At 39.1% G+C, this 22648-nt stretch overlaps 1 protein-coding gene across 1 annotated transcript in view; it reads right to left on the bottom strand.

The window, feature by feature from the left end:
* Window positions 1-642: 642 nt before the first annotated feature.
* The window catches only part of LOC142289861 (uncharacterized), a 169448-nt gene continuing 147442 nt past the window's right edge, over window positions 643-22648 (bottom strand). The window contains exons 6-7 of the mRNA XM_075333808.1: window positions 1705-2036; window positions 643-1501 (exon numbers count right to left, since the gene is read on the bottom strand). Coding sequence (XP_075189923.1) covers window positions 643-1501; window positions 1705-2036 — 1191 coding nt within the window. The remainder of the gene's footprint in view (window positions 1502-1704; window positions 2037-22648) is intronic.

Here is a 22648-nt window from a genome sequence, read left to right as displayed (position 1 = left end):
TTGTATTATTGCCACATAATATGCAAAATAATATTATGTATTAAAAATTTCATTTTGATATAAAGGGTATATTTTTTTTTTTACTTTACCATTTATAAAAATATGTTGAACACAAATTAGTCAATATGGTAAATGATGTAGCTAAGAAATGTTGTTGACCATTATGTGTGTGCATACTAATAGAAAAAAAGGCTAACTTTGTTCTGCGAGTGGTTTTTTTTTTTAATTTGAAGAATTTGTGTGGAAATAACACATTTTTTTTTGTAAAATTACATGTTTATGTTCTATGATTGTATATCAACAAATATCAAAATTGTGTTCATTTTTTAAAGACTTTCATTTCAATAATTCAGGACATGTATCAATAAAGAGTTTTTTTTCATGACATTTTTGTGCTTTAATTTTCAAAATTAGATTAATATCTTGAAAATTTATGAATACAAATACAATATATATTATGCATAAGCAATAAAAAAAAATTTTTGGCTATCCAAATTTAAATAATAAACAAGTTTATTATCATATTTGACTGAAAGAAAAATATGTATTGATGACATACCTTATTTTTAATAAACATTTTGAACATATTTATTAATTTTTAAACAGATATGGTTTTTTGCAAAAAAAATTCGAAAACAAAAATTAATGATCAACAAAATAACGCATATAATTATTTCTTATTTGCAAACCAGACAAAACTGGTTGGGTATTCTCCATTTGAACATTTGAAAAATTAGCTACATAATGGGAGTTCAAAGGGTCTAACAGGACATTTTCCTCATGAATTCTACAAAAATTATGTAAAACTACTGTAGCTTTGATTACTGATTGCACATTCGTTGGGTTTAGCTGTATTGTTGTTTGATATATGCGCCATTTGGAGGCTAAAATACCAAAAGAACATTCTACATAACTACGGGCTGTTTTTAAACGACTATTGAATTGGCTTTTTAAATCATCAATTCCACGCCGAGGAAAAGGTCTCATTACATGTGGTGATAAGGCAAAACCCTCATCTGCAACCATCACAAAAGGTACTGTTGGTCCAGAAGTACCAGGCAGTGGTGATGGAGTAGGTAAATTTAAGTCCATTGAAATCATACGTCTGGCCAATCTAGTTGAGCGAAAAATCCGTGCATCGGAAGCACTCCCATACGCACCAATATCTACATAAATAAATTTATAATTAGTGTCAACTAATGCTAATATTACAACTGAAAAAAATTTGTGAAAATTAAAATATCTAGATCCTGAATTTGGTGGCTTCCGAACCCTAATGTGTTTACCATCCAATGCCCCAATACAGTGTGGAAATTTAGTGACTTCATAAAATCCATGGGCTATTTGAAGCCATTTTTCGCAAGTTGGTTGTGGCATTACTTGATTTTTAAGATGTAACCATAAGGCATCACAAGTCAGACGGACAATTCCACAGATGGTTGACGTACCAAGGAGGAAGTCGAAATGTAGAGCTCCATATGACATGCCTGTAGCCAGAAACCTAAAGATTGTGTAAGTGTATCCCAAATGAAAAAAAAAGGACCGTTATTTTTTTTAAACATTTTAAAGAAATGTTGAATGTTAATCCATAAAATAGAATCATAAATAATAATTTTATGATGTATATTTTAGTCTAATGATATATATTTAAACATTATAAAGTAAAAACATTATTTTAATACAAAATGTTTAAAAAAAAACCACCTTAATGTAACAAGCAATCTTTGTTCAGGTGAGATACATTGGCGCATGCTTGTGTCCTGGAGTTGGAGATGAGGCCTGAGAGTGTCCAAGATTGTATCAAACATATCAACTGTTAATCGGCAATATGCCTGAAATTTTGCAGGATATCGCCTTAATTCACCATATAGACAATGGAAATGTCCATGAGTTTGACGCATTTGAACAATTGGATGCACCCACATTCTTCTTTGAGACATTTCTGCTGAAGGAATCATAAATCGCCTTACACCAAATCGTCTAGAAACCATCCATGCCAGAAAAAGCAGAGCCTCATTTGATATGGACATTCTCAACTAAAAATCACACACCACTATGTCAAAAGGAAAAAAAAAACCACGCACAGCATTCATTTATCCAAAAGGTAGTGAAAAGTCAATTACTGCCAGCAGTAACACATTAACAAATTAATGTGATGACTAACCACAGCAAAAAGCAATCAAAAAACGGATCGGAAACGCTAGTGGCACGGATCACACACGGAGGTAAAAAACGTACAAACGGAAGTAAAATACGGAATCACGGATGCAACACGGATATCACACGGAACTTAAAAACGGATGTAAAAACGTAACACGGACAAGAAAAACGGACAACAAAAAACGCACGTGTTTTCCACGGACGTGTGAAGGGGGCCTTATAGACATTTTCAGCTGTACCATTTTTGTTTTATATATGACTTTTTGATCACATTTTATTGCACTTTTTTGGCAGCTGTATGATGAACACTTTTCATTCATTTTTTTTAATGTGTTCACTGTAAGGGTTAACTAGTGTGACAGTTTTATAACTGTCTTTTACGGATACGGATATACCAAATATGAGTAAATTTTTTTTGTTTTATGTTTTTAACATAAATATACATTGTTATTGGATTAATTTTTTTTGTTTGGCTAGTTTCCCAAATTATTTTAGTACTTTTAGCATTTTTTTACTTTTGTTTTTACTTTTTTACTTTATGGGACAGTAATTTGCAGTGATCTGATCACTGATATAATCCACTGCAGTGCTTGATCAGTGCAGTGGATTATGTGTCAGAGCTGCACTTGCAGCTCTGACACTTTGCCTCACACCATGTATCGTGCATGGTCTGTGAAGCTTTCCATTGCTGGGTGACATAGGGTCATCATTGTGATGACCCAGGGTTGCCATGGCAGTGATCAGGTCCCTGTGATCGCATTTAGATCCTCTCCCTGCCACCTAAATGATGCGATCATGATGGATGGCAGCATTTACAGGGTTAAACTTCCAAGAGTGGCGCGGGCACCACTCCTGACAGTGACAGCTGGGTCTCGACTACAAGATAAGCCACAGATTTGGTGGCGATCACGGGAATACAGCACAAGAATGCCATTCATTGCCAAGATGTACTGGGTATGTTCAATGTCGGCAAGAGGTTAATATTTGGTTGCACATCTTTTGGAATAAATAACTTGCACACAATCGCTACCTATAGCAATCAATAAGCTTCTTAAAAATGCTATTTTAGTCCCAAATTTTGCATTTTTACTAGAGTAAAAAGAGAAAATGCACTATACTCTTTGTGGAGCAATTTCTTTTGAATATGCTGATGCCCTATATGTGGTGGAAACTACTGCGTTTGGGCTCAGAAGGGAAGGAGGGCCATTTGAATTTTAGAGTTCAAAATTATCTGGAATAGTTAGCAGACACCATGTTGCATTTGAAGAAGTGCTTAATCATTTTACCTCGCACACAAGTGACTGCATTTTGAAAGCTTGACCCTTCAAGGAATTTATCTAAATGTTTGTTGAGCACCTTGAACCTTCAGAGGCTTCACAGAATTTTATAATGTTGAGCTGTGAAAAAAAATACATTTTTAGCCATACAATTGTTGCTTCGACCCCAAATGTTTTATTTTCACAAGGGTAAAAGGAGAAAATACATCATACCATTTGTTGTGAAATTTCCCCTGAGTACACCAATACCCCATATGTGGTGGAAATTTACTGTTTGGGTGCACAGCAGGGCTTGAAAGGTAAAAAAACATATTTGACTTTTTGAATGCAAAATTAGCTGGTATCATCAGCTGTTGCCATCTCACGTTTGGCGAACCCCTAATGTGCCTAAGCAGTGGCCCTCCCCGCAATTGACCCAAGTTTGGAAACTAGACTCAAGAAACATATCTATATATTTGGTGAGCACCTTGATCCCCCAGTTTCTTCACAAAATTTTATAACATTAAGCCGTGAAAATGGAAAAACAAATGTTGCTTCCAAATCTTTCATTTTCATAAGAGTAAAACAATTTGTTGTGCAATTTCTCCTGAGAATGCCAATACCCCATATGTGGGGAAAATTTACTGTTTGGGTGCGGTACAAACTGAAAAAGGGACGGAGCACCATATTTGAGTTCAGATTTAGTTGGAATGGTTGGTGGCATTGCCCTCGAGATGGCAAAACAGCAGAAACCCACCACACATGATCCCATTTTACAAACTGTACCCCTCAATTAATTATTTAAGGGTACATATAGTGAGCATATTGACACTACAGATGTGTTGCAAAATTTTGTACTATTGGGCGGTGCAGAAAAAATAATTACATTTTTACCACTAAAATGATGGTTTAATTCCAGATTTCCAATTTTCACATGGTGAATAGGTAAAAATGGCCCCTATAATTTGTTATACAATTTCTCCTGAACTTTGCAATACCCCAGATGTAAGTGTACAGTACTGTTTGACCGCACCACATCATTTGGGAAGTAAGGAGTGTCATTTTATGTTTAGTGCACAGACTTTCCTAGAATAGTTTGTGGACTTCATTTGCAGGGCCCCTAAATTCCAAAAAAGCAGAAACCCCATAAAGTGACCAAATTTTGGAAATTACACCCGTCAGATTGTTCATCTACAGTTGTAATGATGATTTTGTCTCTTTAAAACAAACACAATGAATGTTGCATAATTAAAAATTTTAAATAAGTCCTTGTCATGCCCAATACATTGTAGTGCCTGTACTGTACATTGTGCCCAGCTCGTACTTCTGAAAACCTGCACCCTGTAAATTAAGTGGGCTTCCTGACTACAAGAGTGGCAAATATGTGGAGATTAACTTTGGTTTAGGAACATTGTGGGGACCAAATAGATTTTGCTGGATTTATTTTTGAGGGGGGGTGCATAACATTTTTCTAGAGCCTTTGTGCTACCAGTAACATGGAAGCCCCAAATATTTCCATTAAGAGATAATGAACTTGAGTGGGAACATTTTGTGTTTTTATGGGTTTAGTTGAATACTATTTGGTGGGTTGACTTGAATGATATTTGGCGATTTGGGCTACGAACATTTTGGATCAGTTCACATTTATCCTATGCTCTTTGCTGAGCACTTACATCAGGGTTTCCATCTACATCTCTAAAATACAAGACTCAATTTAAACCCTCGATGGATCCATTCAATAATGAGGCAACAGAGTTACTCCAGCCTCCGTTTGGACATCTCTTCAGCGGCGCCTATCTTTTCAAAGGTGAAAAAAATGTTGATGACCCCACTTTTACACATGCCTCAAAAGATGCATAAAAAAATGGACACTGGGAGAATATAAGCCAGAGGAGCGATCAAAGTGACTTCTTCTTCCTAATTACAGTGAATTTTTCATTGGGAATTGTGACTGAATCACGTTTTTCAGAGATTTACTTGTAATATGTGGTGTAAGTGCTTAGCGTAGAGTGCAAGATAAATGTGAGCTTCACTGTACTGCAATCTTTCAGAAGCAGAATAGGCAAATAAACAGCACTTGAAGATTTGGCTTTATCGATTGTTTTTTTCGCCGTTCACCTTACGATATAAGTGATTGGGTGACTTTATTGTTCAGGCCAGTAAGATTACAGCGATGCAAGGCTTATATTGTTATTTTTAGGCTTGGTCACTATCACGCTATAAAATGCTCTTTTACAATCTAAAGTTTTTTTGCTTCACCGAATTTTGAAGACTATAGTTTTTTATTTTTCTGAGTCATGTGAGGGCTTGTTTTTCAAGGGATGAGTTGAAATTTTTATTGTTATCTTTGGTATTCGGTATTTTGGGCCACATAGTATTTTTTGATCCCTTTCTATTCCACTTTTATTGAGGCAGAATCATGAAGAAACAACAATTCAGGAAATTTTTTTGCTGTTCACTATGTCTTATATAAGACATCTATATTTATCAGGTCAGTACAATGACAGCATTACCACATGTATACACTGTGTGCAGAATTATTAGGAAAGTTGTATTTTAGAGGACTTTTTTATTATTGATCAACAACTATGCTCTCAATCAACCCAAAAGACTCATAAATATCAAAGGTTAATATTTTTGGAAGTTGTAGTGGGTTTTTTTAGATTTAGCTATCTTAGGAGGATATCTGTTTGTACAGGTTACTATTACTGTTCAGAATTATTAGGCAACTTAATAAAAAAACAAATATATTCCCATCTCACTTATTTTCAGCAGGTAAACCAATATAATAACTGCACAAAATTTATAAATAAAAATTTCTGACATGCAAAAACAAAACTCCAAAAAATTACTTACCAATATAGCCACCTTTCTTTATGATGATACTCAACGGCCTACCATCCATAGATTCTGTCAGTTGCTTGATCTTTTTATGATCAACATTGCATGCAGCAGCTACCACAGCGTCCCAGACACTGTTCCGAAAGGTGTACTATTTTTCCTCCCTGTAGATCTCACATTTTATGAGGGACCACCACAGGTTCTCTATGGGGTTCAGATCAGGTGAACAAGGGGGCCATGTCATTATTTTTTCATCTTTTATACCTCTACTGGCCAGCCACACTATGGAGTAGTTGGATGCATGTGATGGAGCATTGTCCTGCATGAAAATCATGTTTTTCTTGAACGATACCGACTTCTTCCTGTACCACTGCTTGAAGAAGTTGTCTTCCAGAAACCCGCAGTAGGTCTGGGAGTTGAACTTCACTCTATCATCACCCCGAAAAGGTCCCACAAGTTCATTTTTGATGATACTAGCCCATACAAGTAGCCCATCTCCCCCTTGCTGGCATCTGAGTCAGAGTGGAGCTCTCTGCCCTTTACTGATCCAGCCTCTGGCCCATCCATCTGGCCCATCAAGAGACACTCTCATTTCATCAGTCCATAAAACCTTTGAAAAGTCAGTCTTAAGATATTTCTTGGCCCAGTCTTGATGTTTTATCTTATGTTTCTTGTTCAAAGGTGGTAATTTTTCAGCCTTCCTTACCTTGGCCATGTCCCTGAGTATTGCACACCTTGTGCTTTTTGATACTCTAGTAATTTTGAAGCTCTGATATATGGCTAAACTCATGGCAAATGGTATCTTGGCAGCTTCACGCTTGATTTTCCTCCATTCATGAGCAGTTATTTTGCGCCTTTTTGCCCAACATACTTCTTGCGACCTTGTTAGCTATTTGCCATGAAACGCTTGACTGTTTGGTGATCATGCTTCAAAAGTTTGGCAATTTCAAGACTGCTGCATCCCTCTGCAAGACATCTCACAATTTTGGACTTTTCAGAGCCCGTCAAATCTCTCTTCTGACCCATTTTGCCAAAGAAAAGGAAGTTGCCTAATAATAAGGACACCTTAAATAGGGTTTTGATGTCATTATACCACACTCCTCCTCATTACAGAGAAGCACATCACCTGACTTAGTTAATTGGTAGTTGGATCTCAAGCTTATAAAGCTTGGAGTAGGACACCATGTATAAAAATTATCATGTGATCAAAATACTCACTTGCCTAACATTTCTGCACACAATGTATATATATATATATATATATATATATATATATATATATATATATTGGAACCAGCAAGCACAGGGAGTATATTACACGCTGTTAGAACTGGGGATGCTACACTGCTTAACTTTATAAATGAAAGGCTTTTCCAGGTTTGTGATCAAAGTCTGCAGTCATGCTAGATGACTCCAGACCACTGAATTCTCATAAGGTATGCACTGCACACTTTTAGGATTTCCCATGCTAGTGGAGGGAGTGGATGGTCATGTGAGCACATTTATGAGATTTGTACACTTCTGGACACATTTTGAATAGACATGTCCCTATTTAATTAATTTTCCTTGATCAGCACCATGCATGTCTAGTCGGCCCATGACCACATGTATGTAAATATAATACTTGTGATTTTGTGGCCTCCCACTATCAGGCTGCTAGCAGAGAATCCTGACAGCGTGCAGTGCATATGCTGTGAGAAGTCAGAAGTCTACAGTCACATAGAGTGACTGCAGACTCATTGCAAACTTGGACAACCCATTTAATGTTAGTAACATAAATGAAGGCATAATAACCCTTAACTTTTCAGACGGAACAATACTTTATTAAAGTGTTTGTCCACTACTTTAACATTGATGACCTATTCTTAGGGGTACTTTGCACGCTGCGACATCGCAGGCCGATGCTGCGATGCCGAGCGCGATAGTCCCCGTCCCCGTCGCAGCAGCGATATCCTTGTGATAGCTGCCGTAGCGAGCATTATCGCTACGGCAGCTTCACATGGACTCACCTGTCCTGCGACCGTCGCTCTGGCCGGCGACCCGCCTCCTTGTTAAGGGGGCGGGTCGTGGGGCATCACTGCGACGTCACACGGTAGGCGGCCAATAGGAGCGGAGGGGCGGAGATGAGCAGGATGTAAACATCCCACCCACCTCCTTCCTTCCGCATATCCTACGGAAGCCGCAGTGACGCCGGTAGGAGATGTTGCTCGCTCCTGCGGCTTAACACACAGCGATGTGTGCTGCAACAGGAGCGAGGAACAACATCGGACTGTCGCGTCAGCGTAATTATGGATTACACCGACGCTGCACCGATGATACGATTACGACGCTTTTGCGCTCGTTAATCGTATCATCGAGCCTTTACACACTACGATGTCGCATGCTATGCCGGAAGTGCGTCATTTTCAATTTGACCCCACCGACATCGCACCTGCGATGTCGTAGTGTGCAAAGCCCGCCTTAGGCTAGATCATTAATATCTGACCGGCTGTGGCCAGGCACCCTACTCCCCTTCTAATCGGCTATTTTAGGTGCCAGCGGTAGCGAAAAAAAAAATTAAAATGCAATTTTCAAACTTTCAATTTCTATATCCTTAAAACAGTCAGTCACGCTGTACAAAAAAATTTATATAAAACATTTTCCCTTTCCCATTGATCACTCCTCCAAAAAAATGATCATGCCTGTATCACCAATAAAATATTATATAAGTAATATCAGTATACCAGCATATCCAATTTTGGGAACAGTTTAAAAAATTTCCTCCACCATCAGACCATTTTTTCCGACAGTGTAGCTGCACCCTTCCCAATGAGGTGCAGCCTGTCCCTACTGTAGAGTATGTAGCCAACAGAGATATCGGCCACGTTCTCCATGAACATAAACCCTTCCCTCCTGCACCAATTTCTAAGCCACTTATTTATTTTTTAAGGACCTTCCACCTCCCTCTAACTTTGTCATTATTACCAATGTGCACTAGGACTGCTGGGTTTTCCCCAGCTCTAACCAGCCTTCTATCTATCTGATCTGCAATATGCAAAACTCAATCACCCTGAAAACAACATACTGTTCGGCATGTACAGTCTCAGCTGCAGATGACCCTGTCTTTCTGTTTAATTATAGATACCACTAATATCTGTCTGGCCTTTGCTGCACTCTTATTTCTCTTCTTCCAACAGCAGTTATTTTCCTGGTTGCTAGGAGCAACATCCTGCTGTAATGATCCTTGTCCTGAGCTTGCATCCCTAATATCAGCCAAACAGGTATATCTATTAGGTTGGAAAAATAGGAGTTTGAATCCAGCACTGATAAAAGTTATTTTTTTTGCTTTATTTCTTCAAAATTAAAACATAGCAGTGGAAAAAATTACAGCATTTACAAATTTAAAGCGTAATTATGCGTGGTTAAGCTTTATTTTTGGATATGCTGTAATTTTTTCCACTGCTATGTTTTTAATTTTCACACTCCTATTTTTCCAATTGCCTTTGGGGACACCGGCCAAAGGATCCGTGCAATGGCCTCATGGACATTCATTTGGATTTCTAAATGGAACTATTATGTTGTGAGCTGATACAAAAACCTTTTTTTCCTGATATTTATTAGGTTGTACCAGATCAGGACTAGGCTCCCTGACACTTTTCCTCCTACCTCTTCTTTCAACTTTTACCCAGATGCCTACCTCTGGGTCCTGACCTTTCCCATCTCCACACTCTTCCATTTTATTGGCCCCAGCTACAGCATGCTCAGTAAGCTCTAAACTCCTCTCCAGGTTTGCAATGCTCCTGAGTGTTATAAGCTGTATATTTAGATCAGTTACCTGGGCTTCCAAATATCTAACATGCTGACATGGAGCACAGACATATTCACACACAAACAGCTGTTCAAGGCACAAATACATCTCATAAGATATAAACTTGGTAGCATTGTCCATGGAGCACATATTAAATGGGAATAAACAGTATAGATAGAAGCAGAAAAAATGGGAACTTTTTTTTTTTAAACACATCCAATTGTGAATTATTATTCCAAGAGCTATTGATTAAAATGAACTTTAAAATTAACTTTGTTCATGGGAAAACCCCTTTAAGGTTAAGTTCCCATGATACATTCTTGGTAAATTTTTAACACTGATTTTGTTCGGCATAGAGGGCAGTGTCTTACTGTTTCAACAAAGTAGATAGAAATCTCATGCCCACTGTGCTTTTTTTTCACACAGTATAAACTAACCTGCGGTGCATGTTTAAATCTCAACATGTCAATTTCTTAGGCGAGTATGTGGAGTTTTATGTGCAGATATTACTGATACAGGTGCACTAAATGTTGAAAATTTACAAGTAAAAAAACCTATGCGTTTTAGTGCGTTGGCTGTAGAAAAGCTCTAAAAAGGCGTGTAATCAACTTATGACTGTATTAATACATTTTTGTAATGCAAATTCCAGAAAGTAATGAAAATAAAGGCAGCATAATTTAAAACATGACATACCAACAAGAGACAAAAAATGTAGCAACAAAATCATGACAAAAAACATGTAAAAAATATCCTAAAAAAATGCAATTAAAAAACAGGTAACCTAATTTAACTAATAAGTACAGAAATGCAATAGAAAATCTGCAACATGGAAAAACTCACCAAATATTTACTGTGAATATGTAGCCTAAAGGAACTAAAAAATAAGATATGATATTGAAATAAAATACAATTTTTTAAACATATTTAGTATCTCCACATCTGAAAAAATCCAATCAATTATAATATAACATTAATAAGATTAATAAATCTAATTAATGGCATAATGACCAACAATTGTAAATGTAATAAAAAGTGATCAAAAAGTGGTTTCTACACTAAATTAATATAAATAATCCAAAATCATATTGACCCCATGAATCCTATTACCGTGTCATTTTTACGACACAATGACCTCTGTAAAAACAAAACCCAAAAAATAAATGAGGAATTATATTTTTTGTTAGAATTTCACCAAAATATACTGGATTTTCTTTTACTTCTTTCCAGAATTTTAAATGGTAAAATGAATGATAACTATAATGTTATGTTTCTACAATGAGTATTTGGTGAGGTTTTGATGTGTCAGATTTATGATCACCTTTAATTCCATACTCTTGTATGAAGGCAAAATTAAAAAAAAATCTGGAATTGTTTTGTATTGATATTTTTAGTGTTCAATATGAAGTATAATTACCATGCTACTTTTGATTTAGTTTGATATGATTATGGTGGTATCCATTTTTTTTATCTTTTACTATTTTCACAGCAAAAAAATATTTTTTAGAAAAATAAATATTTTCTTTTTACTTAAAAATATCATAGCCTGAGAGATGTAACTTTTGTAATTTGTTGCTTATAGGGCTGGTTAGAAGGTTTTGATGGTTTTTTTTGTGAAATGACGTGTAATTTTTAGTGTTATAATTTTGATGTGCATGTAACTGTTGAATATTTTTATTTTTTTTGACAGATGTGATAAACATAAAAAAAAAACTATTTACCATAGTATTTGAATATGTTTTTGCCAAGTTCACTGTCCAAAAATATGCCAATGGTGTGTTATAGCATAGGATGTTTTTAGGGCATTTGTTTTTTTTTTTGTTTTAATACTCAAGACTTTTTTATATTTTTTATTTGCAATATTTCTCAGTCCACAAAAGGTGACTTGAATATTCAATCCTTTTATTGCATTGAAACCACTATACAGTGATACCTTGGTTTTCGTTGATAATCCGTCTGAATACAATCAATGAAAATCGAAACCGACTAAAACCGAAGCAATTATTTCCAAAGGAATCAATGTAAATCCAATTAATTCATTTTAGACACTCTAAAATGCCTACAAAAAACACATTTTATAGAGAATAGAGATAGTGATTAATACTAAAAACACTAAGAAATGAATGTAAAATGAATATAAAACGAATATTAAATAAATATAAAATACTAATGTAAATAATAAATACATTTTACATTACATTTCTTACATACATTTTGAAACTAATGAGCGGGGTGACACTCACAGAAAGCTACACAGAGCCGGAGAATGCGTGGATCACCCTTTGTTGTTGCAAAAATAGCAGCGTAGTCACATGGGCATGCTGACAAAAACAAACAAAAACAGAGACAACCAACGAAAGCTGAGCCAAATTTTAGTGGTAAAAATCAACGAAAATCGAAACTAACGATAACCGATGTCAACAAAATCCGACGTACCACTGTACTACTTTGCATTATCTAACCTGTTAATGTTTGACTGACAGCCTATAAGACCCCACCTCCAGCAGGATCTGATAGGCTTTGACAAGGAAACAATTGTTAGGCTTCAGGCTGCAATGGCAACCATCAGCACCTCGCCATCGCGCTGTGTGGGTGCCAATGGACTGAAAGAGTAAGCATTTTCCTGACTGTTGCAGTGGGAGCTCAGATGTATGTAACTACTCTTTCCTTCTGAAGAAGACACTGATCAAGCTCCTACCATCTTTGTTCCATACATGTACGTCATGGTGGTAAATAACACTTCACGCTACTTACATGTATGGTAGGATGCTTGAAGGGATTCAGAAACTCAAACTGATTTTTACAATGTATTCATATTAGTTATTTAGTTAATTTTATCTAAAATTGTAGAATATTTTTAGCTTTTAAGTATTCATTCCAATATGTTTACTTGTATAAGGTATATTTTCTTTTTTTGGAAGCTAAGTTCCCACTTTTCATACATAATACACTAAAAGACTGCATTCGAAAAACTAAGAAAACTAAGAACACTAAGAAACTACAAAACTCTCCTGCTCAACCTAGCAGTGAACCGGTTCCTCAAATCTATAAAGTATCCTTTTGTTACTATGAATAAAAGTTCTTAGATCTTGACACCTATCAATTAAGGTGTATTGCTCTGCTTGTGTGAAAAGGAAAAGTTAGAAGAACTATTATAATAAGAGAGCTTTTTCTAAGTAGAATGCTATTGTGACAAACCAGAATGGAGGCAAGCTATCCATTAATTCCTATTGTTACGTGTCAGCCCAGCTGTGGAATTAGAAATGGGAGGTGTGAACACCACCTTGGACCTTAATTCCACTATACAAATAGCCTTCCTGCTTGTCAGTTTGTATCCTTGCCCTTATGCAGCTGAATAAGTCTTTTTGTCCAGATTTCACTATAGTGTTAATATGGAATAGAATGCTTTCTGACCTCTATGTGCTGACCATGAAACACATAAACTACAATCTACAATCTGCAAATGGTGAAAGAAACTTGGATTGGAAATAGGTCATTTTCCCACAGGCTTACATGCACTGCAATTACATACCCAACAACACACAGCATGGGAAAGCAACCCACAGATATTAGTAAAACCATTAAACCACTAATTCTCCAGACTTGTTTTCCAGCCTCCATATGACCACCGCAGTTACATTGATTCACACTAGTAATTTTCTCTTTTCAAGTGATCTGTGCATAATTCAATTTATTACCTTTACACTGGAAAACAGAAAATGCACACATACAGGAGATCCTAAAGAATTATAATATAGTTATGTTGTGTGGGGTATATTGTAAACCAAGATAATTCAATTTTGACCTTCGGATTAACGGATTCAACACCTGAAACATATATATATATATATATATATATATATATATATATACACCTTCTATACAGCCTCAGGGCTACTTTTAAAAATGGGGCTGCCATGATAAGTTTTCCTTGTGATGTCCATGCAGTCACATAACATAATCCTTGGACTACATTGTCTAATGACTTTGGCATAAAAGCACAGGGCATACTGAGTAAATATAGTTCAATAGGCTAATATCAATGTTATATATTGTATTTATTAATTTTTCTCTTAAAATCCACTGTTGTAAATAATTTTACAACTAAAGTAGTTCTTCATTATAAAAAAAAAACATTTATATTGAAAGTCTTTAAAAGTAAGTAGATTACAACTTTGGTAGAACAAAAATGTATCCTGTGAAATGTAATTGACTTTGAACCATTTTATTAATATTTACTTTGATAACTACAACTTTTCTCCTATTCTTAAGAATCTAATATAGAAAGCTGAATGTGCGTATGTATGTATGTATCTGTATATGTCCGGGATTGGCATCTGCACCGTCGCAGCTACAGCCACAAAATTTTGCACACTCACACGTCTGGACCCCGAGAGCGTCATAGGCTATGTTGTGAGGTGAAATTTTAACCCCGCGCGTTCCAATTTACCAATCAATTTTGCCCCTATCTACATACTGGGGGAAAAGTGAAACGAAAAGTGTATCCGCACCGTCGCATTTACAATCACAACATTTTTCACAGACACCTCATGTGACCCAGGGAATGTCCTAGACTATGTTTTGACAGGAAAATTTAACCCCACGCTTTACAGTTACTCTCCAAAAAGCATGCCTTCATTAAAGTAAATGGAGCCTGGAACTACAGGTTATTAGTAGGAGCTGTGAGTGGTTGCTATAGGAGCAAAGGACATTCATAGTATAAGAAGCTTATATGTGAGGTAATAAGATGTCAGTGGGAAGACGGATAGAGAAAGACAGAGAGAGACAAACAGAGAGAGAGACAGACAGAGACATACAGGGAAAGAGACAGACAGAGACAAATGGTGAAAGAGACAGACAGAGACAGATGGTGAAAAAGACAGACAGAGATAGACGGGGAAAGAGACAGACAGAGAAAGATCTGGTAAGAGACAGATGGGGAAAGAGACAGACAGACATGCAGACAGGGACAGAGACAGGGAAGGATGAGACAGCCAGAGAGACAGACAAAGATAGATGGGGAAAGACACAGACCTTGATAGAGACAGACGGGAAAAGAGACAGAGATATAGAGACAGACAAAGACAAGCAGACAGGGAAAGAGACAGACAGGAAAAGACACAGACAAAGATGGGGAGACAGATGGGAAAAGAGACAGACCTGGGAAAGAGACAGACCTGGAAAGAGACAGATGGGGAAAGAAACAGAGAGATAGAGACAGACATAGAAAGAGACAGACAGAGACAGGCAGACAGGGAAAGAGACAGATGGGGAAAGAGACAGATGGGGAAAGAGACAGACGGGGAAAGAGACAGATGGGGAAAGAGACAGACGGGGAAAGGGACAGATGGGGAAAGAGACAGACAGAGACAGACGGAGAAAGACACAGACGGGGAAAGAGACAGACAAGGAAAGAGGCAGACGAGGAAAGAGGCAGACGAGGAAAGAGGCAGATGAGGAAAGAGGCAGACGAGGAAAGAGGCAAGGAAAGAGACAGACCTGGAAAGAGACAGACCTGGAAAGAGACAGACCTGGAAACAGACGGGGAAAGAGACAGACAGAGACAGACGGGGAAAGAGACAGACGGGGAAAGAGACAGATCTGGAAAGAGACAGACGGAGCACTTTTAATTTAGTTAAATCTGTGTGGAATATCTGTGGTGTTGAAATATATGTTGTGAAATGCTTCTATTAGCTTAGTTTTTGCCTTTTAATAATTACATTTCTATCTATTCGTTTTGTGGTTTTTGTGTGCAGAATACATTTTTGCTAATACATTCTATTTTGTTAACAGCAGTTATTAACCCGGGCGAAGCCGGGTAGTACAGCTAGTACCTTATAAAAGTGCTAATACACCCCTCTAATGGATCCTGCATATTTATAAAGTTTGTTTGTTAGACAGAGTAGACAACTATTGTAGCTAATAATCTTCCATGGGATCAAAAGAATCAGACTTTGAATGTAAAATAAATGATTCTGTTTCCAAACATATATTGGGAGAAAGTTGGGGGGCCCAATATACTGTTAATTCAACCCCTCCAAAATTGACAAGTTTTAGCAAATACAATCTAATTTGTATGAAGACCATAAAGTTACTTTCCCACTAAAAATTCCATTACTTCATGGATAATGGAAAATTAAGAATTTTCACAACTGCATGTGTACAGTCAAGTGTTGCTTTCTAGACACACAGTGACATTGGTGTCCCTGTTATTGTCACGTCTCCACCATAGTCGTCTTCTGCTTCAATCACCAGACGCCGCCACGTCACCACTGTGGGCGGCACTGGGAACGAGGGAGCAGTCAGTGGCTCTGTTGGGCGCAGGCTCTGCTCATCTATTAGGCTGGGTTTCACTAGTACCTGCAGTCCCACTGGTTGACTGTGGCAGTGTGTGCCTTCCGGCTAAGTAGTTGCCATTCAACTAGGGCCAATGGGAAAGCACCACACCTCTCATGCTTTCTCCCTTCTGTTGGCAGGTGCCAGATATAGTTTTGTAATTCCATGCTAGACTCTGGTTCCTTGCTGTTGTTTTTATTCCCGTGTATTGACCTTATCTTGACCACCAGACTACTCTTCTGCCTGCCATTCCTGTACTTTGCTGCTAGCTCCGGATTTGACCCTTAGCCTGATATCTGACCACTCTCACACCTGACAATTTTTGTCCCTGTTCTACCTTCTGGATTTTACCCTGCCTGGTTACTGCTCTTCTCAGGACCGCAGTTTTCTGCGGGCAGCGATCACCTGGTCCTGTTGTAATTACAAATCCTTGTATAGGAATTTAAAGGGTTGCGGGGTCTGGGTTCCTACTTTGTGGACGGTTGCCTCTATTCATTTGTTTCACCAATCCTGAGTTCATGACTCCAGGCAGGCACCACAATTATATCCTGTGTCACTGTCTCTGCCCAACCATGTAGGGGTGCTTTAGTTGCTTTTTAGCAAATACTAGTTGTATCGATCCCATAGAAAAAGGTAAGAAAAGTGAATATTCTCCATTAATGCTGTGACAGGGGCTATTTCATGCCTATGGCATTACTCCATGGATTGCTATAATCTAAAAAATAAAAGAAACCTAAAATTTGAAATCACGCCCTTATCCTAACACATAAAAAAAAATAGAGTTTGGAATTCCAATGCATAATACTTTGACCTATTAAAAGACAACATTATTTAACCTATATGGTAAATGCAATAAAGTAAAAAAAATCAAAACGAGTCTCCACACCTCCCCAACAAAATTCAATAAACAGTGATAAAAGCATCATATTCGCTACAAAATTGTACAAATAAAAACTACAGCTTGCCAAACACAAAATAATAGGCCCTTAGAAAGTTTAATCAAAAGAAAATAAAATGTTATGGGTCTCAGTAAATGGTGGCACAAAACAATTATTTTTAGTAAAGTCCAATATTTTTAAACCACTAAGATATAAAAAATATGTTTGATATTGCTTTAATCGTACTAACCTGAAAAATCATGTTTTTTTGTCATTGAATGCTATAAAATTTATACCAAGAGAAAAATGAAGGAAATTGTTTTATTTACTATTGGTCACGATACTGTTTCCACTCTGCTGGTGCAGAGCTGTGTCAGTCACCTGATCATGTTGTCTGCATTCCCAGTGGGAGGAGCTTTTCCTTCCATGCCTTGTTCCCAGGAGGTCACCACGTTATCAGGACGTCCACTCCATCATCACGCTGCTAGTTATAGATCTGCTCTGCAGTGTGCACGGCTGGTTCCTTTAAGTGCTCAAGATTCTGTCCATTACCTCCCCTGACCCTTCCTGACCTCCTTGATGTCAGTTCTGCCTGACCTCCCTGTCTGCCATCTCCTCCGCTTTGTCTTACCTTTTGTGCCCCTCTACTGCTCATTGTCCTGTCCCTACGCCCCCTCCTTTGGCTTGCTCTCCCTGTTACCAACCTCTAGCATGTCCTGGACCTTGACTCCATCCCCTCCCTTGTACTGCGCTCCCTCTCTTGGCTCTGTTAATATGACTCCTCTTAGCAACCTTTCAGTTGCCTAGGACACCGGGTAACTGGGCTCCCTCTAGTGGTTGTTCTCGTTACAGACAGCTCTGGTTCTACTTGGTGGTGGATAGAGATGAGCGATGTTCGAGGTTCGCCAATTTCATGTTCGAGTGATTTTGGGGAGTGTTCGAGTCGTTCGACGAACTCGAAGGATTTGCTAAAAGTTTGGCAGTTTGAGTTATGTTCGAGAATGGCTCGTTCACTAAAAGCATGGCTTTTTACAGCTACAGTGTGCAGGGAGCCATCACTGGCAGCCTGCGGTAAGCTGGTAACCATGGTAAATATCGAGTATCCAAGCAAAGCTCTTTGCTTAGTAATCCGATGTTTACCCTGGCTACGTGTGCAAAAATCCCCGAAAGCCACACAGAAGCTCTTCCGTGTGACTTCCGTCAGATGCCGCTGCAGTCTGTGTCCCGCTCCAGCTTCAGCCCCGCAGCTGCCTACACTGCAGTGTCAGCATATGCCTGCACTGTACGGTGTCAGCAGCTGCCCACACTGCAGTGTCAGCATATGCCAGCACTGTACGGTGTCCGCAGTTGCCCACACTGCATTGACAGCAGCTCCGGGGATGACAAACGCTGCCGTCAGGAGGTTAGTGAAGTTCCTTACCTGCGGTGATGAAGTCCTGCCCTCCCAACGTCAGCGCTTTCACTGTCCTCCATGGCCGCCGCTTGTCACATTTCCTCTCGCTGCTGACCCGAGACTGTCAATAGCGGTGACGTCACAGGCATCCGTGATACTTGGTTGTGAAGTCGGTGGTCATTGAACTCAGTGACAGCTCTGCTATCAGGAGTACAGCGATCACCGCAGGTAATGTACCTCGCTAACCTCCTGACAGGAGTACTCGTCATCCCCTGCAGTGACCTGGGCTGACCTATTGATGTTAGCTCAGGTCACAGCATTGCTCTCCCAGCCAATATGGAACCTTCTGTTCTTCGTTGACTGGGACATTGACTATGGTATGGGTCGTCATGGGAACCCCTTGGATTACACCAGACCTGGATTTGTTTTTCTTTCTAATAAATTGGTGAAAGAGGTAATGTTTTGGGTAGTGTTTTTTCAAATAAAAATGTGTTTGTCGTCTATTTTTTTTTTATTACTGACTGGTTTAGTGATGTCGGGTATCTGATAGACGCCTGATATCACTAACCCCAGGGCTTGATGCCAGGTGACATTACACATCTGGTATTAACCCCATATATTACCCTGTTTGCCACCGCACCAGGGCAACGGGATGAGCTGGAGCGAAGCACCAGGATTAGCGCATCTAATGGATGCGCCACTACTAGGGCGGCTGCGTCCTGCTATTTTTAGGCTGGGGAGAGTCCAATAACCACGGACCTCCCTAGTCTAAGAATATCAGACCCCAGCTGGCCGCTTTACCTTGGCTGGTGATCCAATTTTGGAGGGGACCCCCACGTGTTTTTTTTTTTTTTAATTAATTATTTAATTTAAAATAACAGCGTGGGGTGCCCTCAGTTTTGGATTACCAGCCAAAATGAAGCTGCCAGCTGTGGTCTGCAGGCTGCAGCCATCTACTTTACCCTAGCTGGCTATCAAAAATAGGGGGAACCCCACGTCATTTTTTTTTTAATTTTTTTTTTTTTGTGCCACCTGAAAGGCACCAAAGGGTGCAAAATTACAAATTGCAGTAGAGTGGAACATTATGTGTCTTTCTGCCATTATAATGACAGAAAAGACTGATATAAAGTGAACAAGCACAGGAAAATCACCAGAGCGCTCTACGCTGTGAAAAGCAGTAGAAAATGGCCCTGGAGAGAACATGTGACCGCCTCATGTAGGTTGAAGCTATGGATCCTGGGTAATTTTATGTATTTTCCCTCCTTCAGTTTTTTTGCAGTACGAAAAAAAACGGAAGGCACACGGATGACAAACGGATGACATACGGACCGTATACGGAATGGAAACAGATGCCCCATGGATGCATCCGTGAAAAAAACGTACCTTTTTTTGCGAAACGCAAAAACGGATCGGTCGTGTGAATGTAGCCTTATTCTGATCTGCCGTTTATAAACAGCAAGCAGAAATAAATGAATAGCGCCCCCCAGCGTCAGAAAATCACCGGGGTTTCAGAACGTAGCTGAGACCCTGGAGATCATGATTCAGGCTGGTTTTTCCGGTCCCCGCTCAGGTGATCACCGGTATACACCGTATACCGATGATCACGTTACAGTAAATGACAGCGCCGGTAAAAAATTATTTATCTCCCATCTAGCATAAACAAACATGTCATATGGGAGATAAATCTCCTTCCTGGTCCCCCGGTGTCGCCAACGTGCCCCCCCAACCCCCTCCTGGAAATCCAAGATGGCCACGCGCACAGCAGCTCGCCGGCCGCATTCACCCTACTCCTCTGATTTCTGTCGCATGTGTCATGGCACATGCAGCAGGAAATTTCTCCCCAGGCCCTGCCAGGTCACCCCCTTTAACTTCACCGGTGCTCCCCGGTGTCCCACGGTACCTGTGCAGCATTGATGCCCTGCAGCCCCCTCCTTCACAATAGGCGCTGCCGCATGCACAAAGCGGCGGTCAGCTCAGCTTCCTGTGTTCAGACACAGTGAGTGGTGGTAACCATGCATCTGTAAGCTACTGCAATGCCCTGTTCATGAGGTAAGGAACATAGTTGATCAGGAGAGCTATACTACATTTCCAAATGGAGGTATTTGATTTTATAGTTGCCCTGCTAAACGACTACCAAATATGAGAGTCCGTTATACACCACAAGAAACCATGTCTAAATAGCGGGCTCTGTTGCTTAGTATTCATTCAGCTGGATAACTGGACTTAAAGGGGTATTTAATCTCCAAGATCCTATCCCCAATATATAGTAGGTGGAATAGCAATATTATCAGCAAATACCAATGTTTGGAAATGTAGAATAGTTCTCCTGATTAGGCATGTGCTTACCTCATGAGCAGGGCATTGCAGCTTTGGTAGCAACAGTTACGACATGAACTCTGCTGCTGTGGACCCGGGGAGAGTGGGTGTAGATTCATTGCATCCACACTCTTCACATGGAGGGTCTGCACTCCTAGAAAATGGGGGATACGTTCCCTGAGCATGTGCCCCATATTCTATAGGGTCCAGAGTCGTCGTTTGGCCCCCTTATTTTTTTTCCCTACAATAAATTGGTGAAAGAGGGAATGTTTTGGGGAGTGTTTTTTTAAAATACATTTTTTTTGTCTATTTTTTTTGTTAGTACTGACAGTTTGTGATGTCTGGTATCTGATAGACGCCATGACATCACAAACTGCTGGGCTTGATGTCAGGTGACCTTACAGCTAGTATCAACCCTACTTCTGGGGCGCCTGTGGCCTGCTATTTTTAGGCTGTGAAGGGCCAATAACTATGGACCTTCTCACCCTGAGAATACCAGACCACAGCTGTCCTCTTTACCTTGGCTGGTGATCCAATTTGGGGGGACCCTACTTTTTTTTGTAATTATTATTATTTATAAAATAATTATAAAAAAAGAGCTTGGGGTGACCTCCACATTGGATCACCAACCACGGTAAAGCTGCCAGCTGTGGTTTTCAGGCTATAGCCGTCTGCTTTACCCTATTTTTTAAAATAAAAAAAATTAATGGGCTTTCCTGTATTTTGATTGCCAGCCAAGGTAACGCCAGGCAGATGGGTGTGACAACCCGTAGCTGTCTGCTTTATATGCGCTGAAAATTAAAAATACCGCGGAGAGCTACGTCATTTTTTTGAATGATTTATTTTTACAGTACTGTGATGTCAGGCAATCAAAATACCGGGAAGCCCATTTTTTTTTTAGTTATTTAAATAAATAATTTAAAAAAATATATATGGGCTCCCGCTGCATTTTTTGTATTGCTACCTAAGGGTAATCCAAGCACCTACTGGCTGCTAACCCCCACTGCTTGGTGTTACCTTCACTGGCAATGGAAAATCCAGGAGGCATTTTTTATTTTTTTTGCCAAAAAACTAAAGAAAAAAATTACGTGAGCTTCGCCATATTTTTGTATGCTAGCCAAGTACAGCAGGCAGGTACGGCTGCCCCCAACCCCCAGCAGCCTATTTGTACCCAGCTGGGAACTAAAAATATATGGAAGACCTTTTTTTATTTCATGAATTTCATGAAATAATTAAAAAAATATGACGTGGGCTTCGCCCCATTTTTGTGTCCAGCCAGGTACAATTAGGCAGCTGGGGATTGTAATCCACAGCACAGGTTAGCCCGTGTTTTCTGGGCCCCTCTGCTGCGAATTGCAGTCCACAGCTGCCCCAGAAATTGGCACTTTTATAGAAGCGCGATCATCTGGCGATGTATCCAACTCTTCCAGCAGCCCTGAAGCCGGGTGGCTTGCTGGGTAAAAATGAGTTAATACTAGCTTTGTTTTACTAGCTAGTATTATGCCAGAGATTCTTAATGTCAGGCAAGTTTGACCTGGCCATTAAGAATCTCCAATAAAGGGTTAAAAAAAAGACACCACACAAAGAAAAAATACTTTAATAGAAATAAATACACAGACACACTTAGAGACTCCATTTTTATTAATCCCTGTCAGCCTGCCATGATCCATGGTCTTCTGTCTTC

The sequence above is a fragment of the Anomaloglossus baeobatrachus genome, chromosome 2, assembly GCF_048569485.1.
Source record: "Anomaloglossus baeobatrachus isolate aAnoBae1 chromosome 2, aAnoBae1.hap1, whole genome shotgun sequence".
NCBI classification, from domain to species: Eukaryota; Metazoa; Chordata; class Amphibia; order Anura; family Aromobatidae; genus Anomaloglossus; species Anomaloglossus baeobatrachus.
The sequence above is the reverse complement of the archived record's forward strand: the minus strand, read 5'-3'. Positions and strand labels throughout refer to the sequence as shown.